General features: G+C 40.9%; 1 protein-coding gene across 1 annotated transcript; it reads left to right on the top strand.

Moving 5' to 3' along the window:
• Positions 1 to 1,048: 1,048 nt before the first annotated feature.
• actr3b (actin related protein 3B) lies at positions 1,049 to 18,419 on the top strand. Its single transcript, XM_023973330.2, has 12 exons — positions 1,049 to 1,235; positions 2,018 to 2,073; positions 2,518 to 2,642; positions 2,934 to 3,044; positions 3,374 to 3,469; positions 11,302 to 11,409; positions 13,298 to 13,441; positions 13,613 to 13,786; positions 14,520 to 14,612; positions 16,330 to 16,455; positions 16,619 to 16,702; positions 17,732 to 18,419. The coding sequence occupies exons 1-12, from the start codon at positions 1,192 to 1,194 to the stop codon at positions 17,825 to 17,827; spliced, it is 1,257 nt and encodes a 418-aa protein (XP_023829098.1). The 5' UTR covers positions 1,049 to 1,191; the 3' UTR covers positions 17,828 to 18,419.
• The last annotated feature ends 231 nt before the right edge of the window (positions 18,420 to 18,650 follow it).

Genomic DNA, 18,650 nt, shown 5'->3' with positions numbered 1-18,650 from the left:
TAAATGGTTACAGGATCGTTATCGTGCCTCTCTGGTAGACATAATGAAATACATAATGAAAAATAGTTAAGTATAATTGGTCTTAATCCCAACGTTATCAAGAATAAAGGCTATTAGCTTGTGTGACAGAATATTCGTCACCTCCTTTTTATTGGGCGCGTGAACAATACAAACAAGGTTGCCTAACAACTCGTGGCCAGAGAGGAAACAGTGGGATTCAGATGCCACCTTGCGGTGTGAGTATTGAAATACATTGGTGCCGTGGCATTTAGTTTTTTGCAGCTTCTTCACAAAATTACAAGGTTATTTAATTGCATACACCTTAGCCATATCATTTAGCGAAACATTATTTTCAAGAATACTTTCACAGGTTTCAATAAAGCATTTTTTTCTGTAGCCTAACAGCTGATCCTGTATTAGCAATCACTACATGACAGAGCATTTACGAATGAGAAACTGACTCACGATCAGGTATGCAAGTTCCCATTCCCGACTAAGCTCAAGTGGATAACGGAGCCAGCCAGTTTGTTTTTATTTTTTCAATTTTCCCTTTGACTCGGGAAGTACTCTCGCTGTCAAACTACTACAAATAGAAACAGAGAGAAAGAGGCAGAGCGAGAGGGATAACTGGGCCCAAAATCGGTATTCTCCAGCAGGTGGCGTTTTTGTGTTTTTTCAGTCCCAAAGCAAAGGGTGTTTTGTATGGAGGTCAACGAGAGAGTGTCGAATTTGGTTAACGAAAATGTGAATGGTTTCTTTTCTACGTATGGCTTATTTGATCGACTAGAAGTTTCGTAATGCTTATGTTGTTGCGAGTGTACTGATTTAAGTAGGACACTTGACATCCTGGCAACTTTGAGAAAAAACACTTTATATTGGAGTTGTGCCTGTTGTTGTGCGTATCTGCCCTCTCATTGGCTAGAATGGTCCCACCTAATCGTGCCCCCTCCCCACTGCCTTCCATTTTTGAAGACATTTATTTTCATTGTTAGAGCGGCCACTTGAGTATCTGGTCAATATAATGGCTACTCTGTAATATAAATAACGGTACAGGGAAATAAGCGAGCACGGGGCAGTGCAATCAGCCGTGTAGCCAACCTTTAATCATACATTGTGTTTAAACTAGCTGATACAGTTGTTGCAAATAATCTATGGTGTTCTAGTATCGATAGGACAATCGTCAACACGAGCATGGCAACTCCTCTACCCCCTTGCGTGATAGATTGTGGGACAGGGTGAGTTTGTTTACTTGAAACAGCTACGCTTGCTCTGAAGATACAGTATGTGATCTGCCTTGAAAAGGACATTTACTAACGTTAGGCTATGTTATGCCACCAATCAAGGCAACCTTTGCCACCCAAGTGGAAAGCACCTGCCTGCAAAGTTTACTTGAGAATAAGATTAAATAATACTATAAAAAATGTCATAATGTATAATATATAATAATAAATACTTTCTAATGTATTTTAGGTCTATAGCTAAGATGTTAATGTAAATAAAGTGCAATTGGCCACAGCTGTAGTGTCCTCTAAAACTTAGACTATTTTAGCCGTAGAGGAGCCTACTGTTTTCTGAATCCGAATGCCTGTAAACTCACAGGTGTGATTAACTTGATGAATAACTCAGCCTGTGGGCAGTACATTTTCCAAGATCTCTATGAATCAAACAGCTGCATGTTTTGGCTAACAATATACATTTTAGAGGAGATACATTTTTCCTCCATGATGAATTAGTATGGTTAAACAGGAAGTTGTACTTAATTAGAAAGGCTGGGGTCGAGACAGAACCTGATGCTGTACATTTATTATAGGGAACTAATTGCTAAAGGTTTCGGTTGTTTCTGAAAGGTTAATTGCAAATTGATCGGTAGAGAATATATTGACAAATGCATTCTGCTTAGTCCATGGTACAGAAAATAAATAAATGATTAAGTTGTATATTTGCACAATGCTTAGGGGCAAACATTGTACTTTTTGCTGTGTTATGATGACTTTGTGTTGTTTTTCTTTGAATGCAGATACACCAAGATTGGATATGCTGGAAACACAGAGCCACAGTTTATCATGCCATCCTGTAAGTATACTGTATAGCTTATGTTGCAGATGTTTTAAACACTATCCACTTCTAACTTGAAGATGGCTTTATTTACATCAGTTTTGGAGTTTAAGGTTTTGTTTTTTGGATTTGAATCAAGCTCTGCCTTGGGAAAGCACTAATTAAAGGCAGTGTAGCCTCCCATCTCATCACACGGCTGTGTAACCTTGAGCAAGTTACTGCACTCCAGCTGTCATTTCACTCATTACCATCAATTCATTTCTCAAGGGAACGGACAACAAATGAGTTTCAGACTGTTTTGATCTGTTCTTTGTTGAACACAGAGTTCTAAAATATGCTTGATAGCTGTGTGAACATATGGGCCTTTGGTACGTCATCTGTCCATGTATATCGACTTGATGGACGGGAGGTTTAGAGAAGAATGTAACACCTGTTCGTTACCCTTATGTGTTTCCATTTCAGGCATTGCTATACGGGAGTCAGCCGGTGTAGGAGACCAGGCACAGAGGCGACTTGTGAAGGGAGTGGATGACTTGGATTTCTTTATAGGAGATGAAGGCATTGATAAGCCCAACTATGCAACCAAGGTGATTGATCCTACTCATAGGATCTGTCCCACTGGGCACAGATGTCAGTTCAACGTCAAGTTCAATGTGAATTCAACAAAAGATTTCACCATGTCATTGGATTTCGGTTAAAAGTTGGGTGAAAAAAAGACAAAGTGCCCTTACGTTGATTACTTTTTGCTAACCCTATCAGTTTTCTACGTTGATTCAACGTCATTAGGTTGAAATGACATTTAAACAACGTTGATTCGACCAGTTTTCACCCACAGGGGTGGTTTTAAGTTGTAACCATGTGGCCTTCTGTCTCCAAAGTGGCCCATCAGACATGGGATGGTGGAAGACTGGGATTTGATGGAAAAGTTCATGGAGCAGATCATCTTTAAGTATCTGCGGGCAGAGCCTGAAGACCATAGCTTCCTTATGGTGAGAGACAGTTTATTGTAAAGGTATTATATACCCCAGTATACACCATAACACATATTTTGTTTGTTGTAACATATATGGGAATGAAATAGAGATATTGGTATTTATTTTTCTATTTTTGAAACTGGCATTTCAGTATTTATAAATATCAATGAATGCACCCATTGCCCATTCTGAATTTAGTCAATGTTTTTCAAAATGAAAACCGTCAATAGGTGCATGGTTTTTGTAAGACCTAATTTAAATTGTATTATTTTGTAGCTTTGCTGTTATTGCTCTTAGACTGCGTCAGTTGGACTGTATAGTGTTTTTTACGTTTGTGTCCCCAGACAGAGCCTCCGTTGAACACGCCAGAGAACAGAGAGTATCTGGCTGAGATCATGTTTGAGACCTTTAATGTCCCAGGCCTGTACATCGCAGTGCAGGTACAACAGAAATAATGTCCCATTCACACTATTGATCTGCCGTGATGTTAATGAGGTGTAATACCCCAATGACCCCATTCATGTATGGTTATATACCAGTAGTATATAGTATAAGTATTGAGGATGTCTTATTATTATAACAATGTATTTGATATGATCATCCATTCACTCCATGTAAGCCTAGATAGAAATATACAGTACCAGTCAAAAGTTTGGAGACACCTACTTATTCAAGGGTTTTTCTTTATTTTTGACTGTTTTCTACATTGTAGAATAATAGTGAAGACATCAAAACTATGAAATAACACATATGGAATCATGTAGTAACCAAAAATGTGTTAAACAAATCAAAATATATTTTATTTGAGATTCTTCAAAGTAGCCACCCTTTGCCTTGATGGCAGCTTTGCACACTCTTGGCATTCTCTCAACCAGCTTCACTTGGAATGCTTTTCCAACAGTTTTGAAGGAGTTGTCACATATGCTGAGCACTTGTTGGTTGCTTTTCCTTCTCTGCGGTCCAACTCATCCCAAACCATCTCAAATGGGTTGAGGTCGGGTGATTGTGGAGGCCAGGTCATCTGATGCAGCACTCCATCACTCTCCTTCTTGGTCAAATAGCCCTTACACAGCCTGGAGGTGTGTTAGGTCATTGACCTGTTGAAAAACAAATGATAGTCCCATAAGCGCAACCAGATGGGATGGCGTATCGCTGCAGAATGCTTTGGTAGCCATACTGGTTAAGTGTGCCTTGAATTTAAAAACAAATCACAGACAGTGTCAACAGCAAAGCACCCCCACACCATCACACCTCCTCCTCCAGTGCTTCATGGTGGGAACCACACATGCAGAGATCATCCGTTCACCTACGCAAACATTTTGACTCAACAGACCAAAGGACAGATTTCCACCGGTCTAATGTCCATTGCTCGTGTTTTGTGGCCCAAGCAAGTTTCTTCTTATTATTGGTGTCCTTTAGTAGTGATTTCTTTGCAGCAACTCGACCATGAAGGTCTGATTCACGCAGTCTCCTCTGAACAGTTGATGTTGAGATGTGTCTGTTACTTGAACTCTGTGAAGCATTTATTTGGGCTGCAATTTCAGAGGCTGGTAACTCTAATGAACTTACACTCTGCAGCAGAGGTAACTCTGGGTCTTCCATTCCTGTGGCGGTCCTCATGAGAGCCAGTTTCATCATAGCGCTTGATGGTTTTTGCAACCGCACTTGAGGAAACTTTCAAAGTTTTCCTCATTGTCTGACCTTCCTGTCCTTAAAGTAATGATGGACTGTCGTTTCTCTTTGCTTATTTGAGCTGTTCTTGCCATAATATGTACTTGGTCTTTTACCAAATAGGGCTATTTTCTGTATACCACCCTTACCTTGTCACAACACAACTGATTGGCTCAAACGCGTTAAGAAGGAAAGAAATTCCACAAATTAACTTTTAACAAGGCACACCTGTTAATTGAAATGCATTCCAGGTGACTACCTCATGAAGCTGGTTGAGAGAATGCCAAGAGTGTGCAAAGCTGTCATCAAAGCAAAGGGTGGCTACTTTGAAGAATCTCAAATATAATATATATTTTGATTTGTTTAACACTTTTTTGGTTACTACATGATACCATAGTTTTGATGTCTTCTCTATTATTCTACAATATAGACAATAGTAAAAATAAAGAAAAACTCTGTAATGAGTAGGTGTGTCCAAACTTTTGACTGGTACTGTATGTTTAAACACTTGATAGATCAGTGGATGCATAAAGATGTTAATGAAGGTGAGGTCCAATTAGGGCTGTTGTGGTGACCATATTACTGCCACAATGGCAGTAATGAGTAATGATGGCAGTCAAATTCCATGTGATTGCTGAGTCACGGTAATCTCCTCTTATGCACTCTGGACATGCGTTGGTAGTAGAGGTCTTCAGGGTTCAAAAACGTTGGACCCGTTCCGAAATTGACCTGAGGCTTTCCCACCCGGAACAGATATGCATAAATACATTTAGTAAATATAGAGACCTGTTTCAACAGGACCCGAGGACAGTTAGACCAGTTCTGTATAGACATAGCCCGGGCCGAATCGAGTGAGGGAAGCAGCAGAAAAGTCATGTTTTAAGATACTTTCTTAACCAGAGCTGATAAAGCGTGAGAGGGAGTGAGAGGTGGCGCTCTAGCAGGCGGGAGAGGGGCCCTACTGTGAGCCAGTGACATTCGGAGCAGTGCGGAGGGAGAGACGAGAGCAGCAACCAACCAATCCGGTTCGCGCTATAGTAGACTAATAGCTGCCATAGTTAGGTTTTTTATCATGAAATATGATTACATAGTACCTGTCTTGACTTCATCAAACTAGGAGAAGCTAGTTAAGCTAGCTAAAATTAGCTAGCTAGGCTAATTGAGGCTGCAGCTGTGCATGAGCTTTCTCATCATACACAAAATAACAACGGATCCAACTCAGACCCATGACATAATTTAGAATTCTGGATCTGGAACCCGGTCTCCGGTATTCGGGTATAGGTGGATCTGTGAAGACCTCTAGTTTGAAAATGGGCAACTCTTTATAAGATGATGATTTATTCAAATCATTTAAGACATTGCATTTAGAACACCATACACATATTCAAGCTTATGCATACTCATAGGCCTATACATTGACTTCGGGAAGTATTCAGACCCCTTTACTTTTACATTTTTTTGTTCTGTTACAGCCTTATTCTAAAATTGATTAAATGTTATTTTTTCCCTCATCAATCTACACACAATACCCCATAATGACCAAGCAAATTTTTGCAAATTTATAAAAAATATATATTATATTTTCATAAGTATTCAGACCCTTTACTCAGTACTTTGTTGAAGCACCTTTGGCAGCAATTACAGCCTTGAGTCTTCCTGGGTATGACGCTACAAGCTTGACACACCTGTATTTGGGGAGTTTCTCCCATTCTTCTCTGCAGATCCTCTCAAGCGTTGCTGCACAGCTATTTTCAGGTCTCTCCAGAGATGTTCGATCGGGTTTAAATCCGGGCTCTGGCTGGGCCTCTCAAGGACATTCAGAGACTTGTCCTGAAGCCACTCCTGCATTGTCTTGGCTGTGTGCTTTGGGTCGTTGTCCTGTTGGAAGGTGAACCTTCGCCCCAGTCTGAGGTCCTGAGCGCTCTGGAGCAGGTTTTCATCAAGGATCTATTTTTACTTTGGTCTGTTCATCTTTGCCTCGATCCTGACTAGTCCCCCAGTCCCTTCTGCTGATAAACATCGCCACAGCATGTGGGAAGCCCAGTGACGCGAGCCTACCAGACGAGCTAAATCACTTCTATGCTCGCTTCGAGGCAAGCAACACTGAGACATGCATGAGATCATCAGCTGTTCCGGACAACTGTGTGATCACGCTCTCCGTAGCCGACGTGAGGAAGACCTTTAAACAGGTCAACATACACAAGGCTGCGGGGCCAGACGGATTACCAGGACGTGTGCCCCGGGCATGTGCTGACCAACTGGCAGGTGTCTTCACTGACATTTTCAACATGTCCCTGATTGAGTCTGTAATACCAACATGTTTCAAGCAGACCACCATAGTCCCTGTGCCCAAGAACACYAAGGCAACCTGCCTAAATGASTACAGACCCGTAGCACTCACGTCRGTAGCCATGAAGTGSTTTSAAAGGRTGWRAWTGGCTCACATCAACACCATTATCCCAGAAACCCTAGAKCCARTCCAATTTGRATACRGCCCKAACATATCCACAGATGATGCAATCTCTATTGCACTCCACACTGCCCTTTCCCACCTGGACAAAAGGAACACTTATGTGAGAATGCTATTCATTGACTACAGCTCAGCGTTCAACACCATAGTACCCTCAAAGCTCATCACTAAGCTAAGGATCCTGGGACTAAACACCTCCCTCTGCAATTGGATCCTGGACTTCCTGACGGGCCGCCCCCAGGTGGTGAGGGTAGGAAGCAACACATCTGCCACGCTGATCCTCAACACTGGAGCTCCCCAGGGGTGCGTGCTCAGTCCCCTCCTGTACTCCCTGTTCACCCACGACTGCATGGCCAGGCACGACTCCAACACCATCATTAAGTTTGCAGACGACACAACAGTGGTAGGCTTGATCACCGACAACGACGAGACAGCCTATAGGGGGGAGGTCAGAGACCTGGCCGGGTGGTGCCAGAAAAACAACCTATCCCTCAACGTGACCAAGACTAAGGAGATGATTGTGGACTACAGGAAAAGGAGGACCGAGCACGCCCCCATTCTCATCGATGGGGCTGTAGTGGAGCAGGTTGAGAGCTTCAAGTTCCTTGGTGTCCACATCAACAACAAACTAGAATGGTCCAAACACACCAAGACAGTCGTGAAGAGGGCACGACAAAGCCTATTCCCCCTCAGGAAACTAAAAAGATCTGAGATCCTCAAAAGGTTCTACAGCTGCAACATCGAGAGCATCCTGACTGGTTGCATCACTGCCTGGTATGGCAATTGCTCTGCCTCTGACCGCAAGTCACCACAAAGGGTGACCCCCAAGCCATAAGACTCCTGAACAGGTAATCAAATGGCTACCCGGACTATTTGCACTCTGTGCCCCCCCAACCCCCCCCAACCCATCTTTTTACACTGCTGCTACTCTCTGTTTATCATATATGCATAGTCACTATAACTATACATTCATGTACATACTACCTCAATTGGGCCGACCAACCAGTGCTCCCGCACATTGGCTAACCGGGCTATCTGCATTGTGTCCCACCCACCACCCGCCAACCCCTCTTTTACGCTACTGCTACTGCTACCACCGTTCATCATATATGCATAGTCACTTTAACTATATCTACATGTACATACTACCTCAATCAGCCTGATTAACCGGTGTCTGTATGTAGCCTCTCTACTTTTATAGCCTCGCTACTGTATATAGCCTGTCTTTTTACTGTTGTTTTTATTTCTTTACCTACCTATTGTTCACCTAATACCTTCTTTGCACTATTGGTTAAAGCTTGTAAGTAAGCATTTCACTGTAAGGTCTACACCTGTTGTATTCGGCGCACGTGACAAATAAACTTTGATTTGATGATACCATCAATGTGCTTCACCGTAGGGATGGTGCCAGGTTTCCTCCAGACGTGACGCTTGGAATTCAAGCCAAAGAGTTCAATCTTGGTTTCATCAGACCAGAGAATCTTGTTTCTCATGATCTGAGAGTCTTTGTGTGCTTTTTGTCAAACTCCAAGCGGGCTGTCATGTGCCTTTTACTGGGGAGTGGCTTCCGTCTGGCCACTCTACCATAAAGGCCTGATTTGTGGAGTGCTGCAGACATGGTTGTCCATCTGGAACGTTCTCCCATCTCCACAGATGAACTCTAGAGCTGTCAGAGTGACCATCGAGTTCTTGGTCACCTCCCTGACCAAGGCCTTTCTCCCCCTTTTGTTCAGTTTGGCTGGGCGGCCAGCTCTAGGAAGAGTCTAGGTGGTTCCAAACTTCTTCCTTTCAAGAATGATGGAGGCCACTGTGTTCTTGGATACCTTCAATGCTGGCAAAAATGTTGATACCCTTCCCCAGATCTGTGCCTCGACATAATCCTGTCTCTGAGCTCTACAGACAATTCCCTCGACCACATGGCTTGGTTTTTGCTCTGACATGCACTGTCAACTGTGGGACCTTATATAGACAGGTGTATGCCTTTCCAAATAATGTCCAATCAATTGAATTTACCACAGGTGGACTCCAATCATGTTGTAGAAACATCTTAAGGATGATCAATGGAAACAGGATGTACCTGAGATAAATTTAGAGTCTTATAGCAAAAGGTCTGAGTACTTATGTAAATGAGGTATTTCTGTTTTTTATATTTTATACATTTACAAACATTTCTAAAAACCCATTTTCACTTTGTCATTATGGGGTTTTGTGTGTAGATTGCTGAGGATTTATTTTATTTAATCCATTTTATAATAAGGCTGTAATGTAACAAAATGTGGAAAAAGTCAAGGGGTCTGAATACTTTCCGAAAACACTGTGTACGGTATGAGCCAAAGCCCAAAAAATAAACCTGAATTAAAATAATGATTATGGCATTGGACAATACATAACCTAATAGCCTATTGCATATTATGCAAGGTGGAAAAACATTTTTTTTTTAAACATATATAGATTTAGGATGTTTTTGGTACATAATTGGTCTAGCCTATACTTCAAAATTAAACAAATTCTAGCAATCACCTTTGAATCTGGACTGTGCTATTCATACTGGTTGGACTGGTTACCTTATGATACGCTCCAATCATCAATCCATGAGTCTGGGAGAGAACATATAGGCCTAGGTGATGCTGTTGGTTCATTGATTGTGCAGGGCGGCTTACAGAGTTAGCTTACAATTATAGTGAATTTGTCCATCTCCTCCTCTCCTTCATTCCTTTTTCGAGCACGCAGAGAGAGGGGCGGTCAACAGTTTAAGTTAATTAAATGTGTTGCGTTATGAAAACATGTTACTATCGCTATTCCCAAACAGATTTAATTTGGTTTCCCAAATGAAGCACTGGGTAGCTGCAGGAACATGGTTGGAGAGCCCATAGCATACAGAGTTTGGGTGGAATATCACCTGTCGTGCAGTGAGAGGCTGCATGCTCCTCAAACAGTGGTTGATGCATGAAGTGAAATAAGTGTTCTTATAAGCCCAGACATTTCTATATGCAATTCCGTGTGATAGCAGAGTTTTTGATGGTTGCTACTAAAAAGAGGAGGATCCCAGCTGCTACCATATTTAGGTCTATTTCTCAGCTGCTCCGCTATAAAACCGGACTAGCCTCAGCATGATTTAAACTGGGAAAGCAGCCTCCATTCGCTATTCGAGTGCATACGGATGATGTCTTTTTCCCCCTGCCCCCTGTTCCTACAACACAAGGTTGGCGGTACCTTAATTGGGGAGGACGGGCTTGTGGTAATGGCTGGAGCGGAATAAGTGAAATGGTATCAAATACATCAAACACATGGTTACAGTTGTTTGATGCCATTCCATTTGTGCTGTTTCCGTACAGTAATATGAACCGGCCTCCCCTCAGCAGCCTCCTGTTGTTCCTACCCATTTGATATTGGGCCATTCTAAATCGTTTTTTTCTCCTCCATATTAGTAAAGACAAGATTAAATTGAGAATAGTCTGATGGTTGAAAATATGACCACTTGATGAGAGAACAGGGTGTGCAGCCTGAGGCAAGGAACAGAGTGTAAGCTTTTTTTGCGACTTTTTGTTGCGTATAGTCGCATCATGCAGCGCAAATATGTTTTGATTTTTAAGACAATCTAAGATTTGTATAATTCACATCTAAATTAACTCAAAATCTAGATTAGCATATAGGACCTGTTTCAAATGATCACTTTTACTCTCAACATTGCTTCGGAATGGGAAAAATATCCTTCAGCCAAGTTCAATTATATTCTTCTTACTATAAAATCATATAATATAAAATAATGGCACGGGACTTATAAGCATATCTTGTCTGCTAAATGAACTAGTCTACAGCCTATGGCAGGGCGCATAGCCAGATAACATACAGTAGGCCAACTCATATTCTGTTCTTCTGAAATACATTTTCTTCATATCATAATGTTTCTTTAGACCTGCCTAAAATAAATAATGGATTTATTGTGATGGTATATTAAATGGGTTTATTAGACTTTTTTTCATTGTAGATGTTCCAAAGGCATACATCAGCAGCATGTATGCGTGGAGGCCTGGAGATTCTAAACATGTTTACAATATTTCATGACCGCCACAGCCCTAGGTCTAATCACATTGAAATCTGTCTCTCAGTGATTGTATTGGTTCATTTCAGGCAGTTCTTGCCCTGGCAGCATCATGGACATCTAGACAAGTAGGCGAGCGAACACTGACAGGAATCGTGATTGACAGCGGAGATGGAGTCACCCATGCCATACCTGTGGTAACAAAAGCATATCAAAGTTTTTTTGTTGTTAAAAGACACTATGACATAATAGGTCGCAGGCCTAATAGGTCATAGAGGCTTATAATCACACTTGTCGTGAAAGCTTAATGCTGTCTTATGTCACGTTAAACTGTTATGAAACCGTCCATCAACATTGGGGTTTCCATAATATTCCATGACAGAAGTGCTATGCCAACCTTATGAAGGCATTATAAACCTCAAAATGTGTTGGCATTCCTCAAGAAAAGCTAGGCCATCTTGGTTGCTTAGCTTTAATTGCGGGAACAAAACAGAAATGTCTTTCTTGTGAGTGGAAGCAGCTAGCAAGCCCAACTTAACTCCTTTATTGACCTGTTTTGATTGTGTGTCTGTCCAAATTCAAAGGAATGTCAATATACAACATGATCCAAGGCATCGTGGGTTAATGGGAAGATCCAATGAGGAAAGGCATGTAAGGGGACGTTTTATAACCATCCTATCCCTTCCCTGATAGAAACAGCCCTGTAACATGGGTTGAACCCCCCCTCCCCCCACCCCAGGACATGCTTCAACTCTTTGGTCTTTTGACCAATCAGATCAGCTCTGAAAAATATCTAATGTGATTGGTCAAAAGACCAATTAGTGGAACAAATATCAGAATTGGGCTGCCTGTGTAAACGCAGCCTAAGACTCCCATACGGTTTCTCAACAGTCCACGGTGGCTTTTCCCTCCAGGTCAAGGAAAATTCCCTTGTGGGCCTTCGCCATATTGCTTTTAGCTATCCTGTCTTTTTAAATCAGGGTTGCTGTCCTGTCTTTTTAAATCAGTGTTGCTGTCCTGTCTTTTTAAATCAGGGTTGCTGTCCTGTCTTTTTAAATCAGGGTTGCTGTCCTGTCTTTTTAAATCAGTGTTGCTGTCCTGTCTTTTTAAATCAGTGTTGCTGTCCTGTCTTTTTAAATCAGTGTTGCTGTTCTGTCTTTTTAAATCAGGGTTGCTGGCAGAGAGGAAACAAGGAGAAGTAGCCACTTTAGCTTATTGAGACGCAACACCTGTGCACATGACTCTCCTAAATATAACTCCCTCTCTGTAAAAGTGATATGGCATGAAGTTCTGTGTCTGTTGTTTATGATGAGTAAAATGCTGTGTCAAATTCAATGATTGCTGGGATCCCGTATGTGGACTTTTTCTTCATGGCTATATATAATATAAAATAGAATTGGATACCATAAAATAGAATACCATACAGTGAAAAACAAGTGCTCTACCCATATTGAGATATACTGGTACTTGTTAACGTAAAAGTCCCAGCACGTTCATAGACTTGTTCAGATGCCTTCTTCACTGTCAGCTGTTTTCTAAATGCCCCCACCTCAATTCCATAGACTTTATTTAAAATAATAGTCACTGGTATACCTGTTATTACTAAAGATGCACTATGCAGAAATCGCTCCGCCATTTCCTGGTTGCTAAAATTAGAATAAGTCGCCTAATTTTAGTTTATGTGACAAAACAAGCAAGTATAGTGTAGAGAATCATTGTACCATCTAAACCGCTGGGAAATATCTTCTCCATAACCAGAAATATTGTATTTTCAGCTGTTTGAAGCTGGTGGACAAAACCGAAAGTAAAAGATGCAAAAAAACTTACGAACAGGAAGTATAGAAATAGTGCACATAGAACAGAACTATCGCTTCTTGGACTGGCTTTCAATGAGAATGACAGATCTATGTGAATTTGGTCAGGTCGCCCAAAAATATACATATTGCAGCTTTAAGTGTTTCATGTTTTGCAAATTCATAGTTATGCTACAGGTATAGAGTAACTCTTTGAGACATGATCAGGATCATGTTATGTTAACCTGTTGTTGACTGTTTGAGTCATTGTAACTTATGTGTCCTGTGCTAGGCTGAAGGCTACGTCATTGGGAGCTGTATAAAACACATCCCCATAGCAGGTCGAGACATCACCTTGTTTATTCAGCAGCTCCTCAGAGAGAGGGAGGTGGGCATCCCCCCGGAACAGTCCATGGAGACAGCCAAGGCAGTCAAGGTGAGGAGGAGAATAGTAGTGAAGCTACCTAGCAACATCTAGCGACCTCTTTAAGAGGTTTTGATTGGTGTAATGGTTGTTGGACTGATGCTACATTATGTACATAAATGAACAATGTAAGCTCACACTTGTTTATTTGTTTTTTGTTGTTTTGTTGTTTTGTTTTCCCAGGAGAGGTACTGCTACATCTGTCCAGACATTGTGAAGGAATTTGCCAAATATGACACGGACCCTGGGAAATGGATCAAGAAGTACAAAGGCATCAATGCCATCAGCAAATCTGAATTCCACATAGACGTTGGATATGAACGCTTTTTAGGTCCAGAAATATTCTTTCATCCAGAGGTATTCATTGATATTCTGAATAATGGGTAGCGTTTATTTTATGCTACACTATTTATAAGAACTAACATCACAACAGTTATCAGCCAGTGTTGTTACCCAATAAGGATCCAATTGGATTAATTACTCATTTGAAATGAGTATCTTCAAGAAAGCACCAATTGTTGTCATGTAAGATATCAGTAAAAAAAAAAAGATAAATAATTGTTATGCAGAATAAAGTTGACAAATTTAAGATTATTCTCATTTAAAGGCTCAGTGCAGTCAAAATCATGGTTTCCATGTGTTTTATACATATTAACACACTGAGGTTGGAATGATAATGCCTTTTTAGTGTAAGAGCTGTTTGAAAAGAAAGCCTAATATTTCAGCCTGTTTTGGTGGGATGGCGTTTTGGCCTTCCTGGTGACAACACCAGGCGGTAAATTAAAACATTTAAAAAAGAAAAAGAAAAAAAAAAATAGTTCCAAACCTATCTGACAACAACAGCTAGTTTTCAGTTTTCCCCTCTCCAGACCACTCCCAGACAGTCATAGCTAAATTCTTTCTTGAGAAATTGCTCTTTGCTAAGAAGCTATTTTTGTTTCTTTTCGAAAATTTTAATTAAAAACAATAACAGTAATATTCTTAATTGTTACCCAGAAATTATTTGATATTGAGATAAAAACAGCTGCATTGGACCTTGCTTTAAACATTCACATGTAATACCCACTAAATCTGCTCCTGTGTTTTACAGTTTGCCAACCCAGACTTCATGCAGCCAATCTCAGATATAGTTGACGAGGTTATAATGAACTGTCCAATAGATGTCAGAAGACCTCTATATAAGGTATGGCTTCAACACTACATTCTGCAATTGATTGTGTGATGGGGGAAACGCATGTCTTTCCAGTTTAACAATTCATTTAAGAAAGAATATGATTTGAAGATTATTTTAAATATGTCAGACTTGCTCTGCAATACATTTAGTATTGACAGTTTTGATTCTGAATAATTTTTCATATTTTGTCCACCAGGCGTCAGTGTACACCTTGTTATCTTACTGGTAGATGCATGTTGGCCTTGTGGAGGCAATGAGGGAACATAGGCTTGAACACGGCAGCTGACTTATTCAATGGCCATTTCAGTTCACATTCTACTCTTCATTTAGCTTGGATCATGCCAACAAAACATATATTTTTTCTAAACACAGAATGAGTGCAAATTATCTTGCTCATGTGTTATAAATGTCCATGATCCCCATGCCACTCATCTGCATATCAAATTAAAACATCAAACTGGGGTATTTATAAAAACATTGAGACAAGTCATTGAACTTGTAATAGCCCAGTGAACCAACTGCCTAAAATAAAATATTGCAATCTTCTGGGCAATTGAATACATTTAACAATTCATTGAGCATCCTAACGATCCCCACGAGTCACAACACCTGAGGTGGACTATAAGCTTAAACCATCTTCTTCACAAATTGAAAGGTGGTCATCTGCAGTAAAACGCTCTGCTGCTGGGCTCTCATCTCCTCCTCTGACACGAGTAATAAATGGATTCATTTCAGAAAGGCAAAACATGGATGGAAAGAGGGATGAAAGAGGGAGGGAGAGAGGGATGAAAAATAGATGGAGAACAGTACTTTTTTTATTGCCCCAGAAGTTATTCCAGCTCAGCCCAATCCAAACAACGGGATACATTTCCTCCCAAAGCCTCTAAAGTTTGTTAACAAACGATTGACCCCCTCGACCTGTAATGGCGGAGGATCGCTGGTTGATCCCCTATTATCGCTGAACGTCAATATTTAATTAAGGTCAAATGACTGTCCCGATTTTCCCTGAGCCTTTTCCTTTCTCTCTCTCACTCGCTCGCTCTCTCTCTCTCGTTAGGGTTTGAGACCTGACCAGTGTAGCCTTTACACATTTGATATCAGCAACTTTCAAGGGTTGTTATTTAAGCAATAAGGCCAGAGGGGGTGTGGTATATGGCCAATATACCACGGCTAAGGGCTGTTCTTAGGCACGACGCAAAGCCGAGGTGCCTTATTGCTATTATAAACTGGTTACCAACCTAATTAGAACAGTAAAAATAAATGTTTTGTCATAGCCGTGGTATACGGTCTGATATACCACACCTGTCAGCCAATCAGCATTCAGGGCTCGAACCACCCAGTTAATAATTTGTGATAAAGCCCTAATTCTGTGATGACATTGAAGCCTAACTAGACACAGAAAGCATGCATGCATTTAACCCTAATTGTGCCAGGTGCATCATTCATAATGACTGACCCTGGCTGTGACCCCACACTCCATCGGTGTCTCAGGGAAAGTGGGATATTAAAAAAATACATTTCCAATTCACACATGCGTATAAATTACATACTTGTGTATGTGTAAAAAAGGATAAATATAAGCGCCCACCAATTATTTATTTTTTCTGTCTCTTGATTGTGTGTTTAGCCAGATTGACTACTTCTTGATGAATGAAGGTGTTGTTATTGTTTTGATGGGCTAGAAAACTGACACCCTATAGTTGTGTTGTGTACTGACACATTACAGAATATTGTCCTGTCTGGCGGTTCCACCATGTTCAGAGACTTTGGCCGGCGGCTGCAGAGAGACCTGAAGCGGTCGGTAGACGCCCGGCTCAAATTGAGTGAGGAGCTCAGTGGAGGAAGGATAAAGGTGTGTGTCTGTTCGTGCTTTCCTGCCTCCAATGGTCATGTTTGGTACGACAACGATCATAGGAGTTGGCAATACAGATCTGACATTGTCCAGGCTATTGTGATGCAGGGTAGAAACTGGGCTCAGGATGGATGGTAATCTGTCTACTTTCCTGTGTTTTCAGCCCAAGCCCATGGAGGTCCTGGTGGTTACACACCACATGCAGCGCTATGCCGTGTGGTTTGGAGGATCCATGCTTGCCTCTACGGTAAAGACCACACACAGTGCACATGTACACATTCACACACAGAGCACGCACCCACGCATACACACAGATACACACTACATTTTCTACATGGTCATACTGCGAAGGTTAACAAGTTCTGTTATTATTATTATTATCATTCACTATCACAAATGTCTACTGTATTAATGTGTATATATAATCAATATATAAACAGTACTCAGCCTACAGATGTAGGCTCTTCATTTGATTACTCTTTTGTTGCTGAACATTTTCCTGCAGAATAGTGTATTCTAGGTTTAAAAAGGCTTCTAAAGTTTATTATTTCCACTTTAAAATGTCTGACTTTGCCCTAACGAAAAATGGATCAACTCCTACAAAAAATGTCCATTAATGTTACGTGCCTCCAATAAGGAGGGAGGTGCAGGAATCAGGAGCAGGAGAGCAAGGAAGTCCTAGTGGCACAATCGTTTAATAAGTAGTCCCAACTCAACAACAACATGGGGGGGAACACGCCAAAACGAGGTCGCCACACACAGGGAAATAAACTGAGAAACCTCTACTCCTAACCACCTTCATAAATGGTACAACTGCTGTGAGAAAAGAAAACCCTGTGGTGCAGACACGCACCCCTAACAACGTAACCACAGCAAAACAATCCCGCACAAAGACTAGCAGGCAGCGGAGGTTAATAAACCCACCGAAATCCACTAATAGGACACAGGTGTAAACAAAACAGACAGACACAAACGAAAAGGAAAAATGGATCGGTGGCAGCTAGTAGGCCGGCGACGACGACCGCCGAGCACCGCCCGAACAGGAAGAGGAGCCACCTTCGGTGGAAGTCGTGACAATTAATTAAATCTACATAATAATGCAAATGTCCTGTTGCTGCAGGATTATTTTCCTGCTATAGCAAACTGGCTCAAATTAAGATTGTACATCTGTAATAATGCTGTGTCTGGTGTTATCCAAACCTTTTCATCTGCCTAAAGTACTGAGATAAATCCCCTGTTGCTCCTTGCTTTTGTATTCCGTTTCTTTCCTTCACAGCCTGAGTTTCTCCAGGTTTGTCACTCAAAAAAGGACTACGATGAGTTTGGCCCCAGCATCTGCCGCCATAACCCAGTCTTTGGTACCATGTCCTAATGCTAAGACCCACACCTACAGAACCTGCTGTTGACCCCAGCCTGGGGTCAGTCCATGCATCGTGATTGATGTCCTTACTTTACCACCATAGCACTCTAACCTACCACACAAGAGCCCCTTAGACGTTGATGTGCAATTTAATTTCTCAACTACAGTATATTGTACAATCAGTATAGGCTAATTAGAATTAATGTGAAGGATAAAAGTCATTGAATTAGACAAAGACATCTTATAGCACACATACAGTGAATTTTCAATATTGTCATTGTAGCAACATTGCAGACTATTTAATAGAGTTAAACAAGAAAAAATCTAAACTGGAACACTTTGGTTAAAGCCATGAACTGAAGACTGTTTTCTTGCACCTACTCTCTTAGTTTCGCTGTACACTCTTAAGATTAACTTTAGATCCCATCCCAGGCTGCATGAATCGTGTGGGAAGGCAACCCACGCTACTTCTGGAGCAGCCCAAGTTACGTTTGTCCAATATCCATAGAATGTCATGCTTTGAAATTGTATATAGAATATATAGCTAAAGATACTATATATTACAATATAACATATTTAAAAATGTGTTTATATTTGTATTAATGATTATCAGAACAGATATATAAAGATGTAGATCGTATGCTGTTCTTCATTGACGTGAAATAGTGTAACGTGAAAGAAGAGATATTTCCTTTATTAGGTCCAAAAGTATTTATTAAATTATTTTTATCAGCCACAAATTATCTATGGTATATAATGATATTGAAGTATTTATTTATACATTTCTGTGTATCTAGAAGTTATTTCCGTAGGGAACTGTGCCCACTAAAAATAA

Source organism: Salvelinus sp. IW2-2015, linkage group LG27 (genome assembly GCF_002910315.2).
Source record: "Salvelinus sp. IW2-2015 linkage group LG27, ASM291031v2, whole genome shotgun sequence".
Taxonomy (NCBI): domain Eukaryota; kingdom Metazoa; phylum Chordata; class Actinopteri; order Salmoniformes; family Salmonidae; genus Salvelinus; species Salvelinus sp. IW2-2015.
This window is presented reverse-complemented; position numbering and strand designations above follow the sequence as displayed.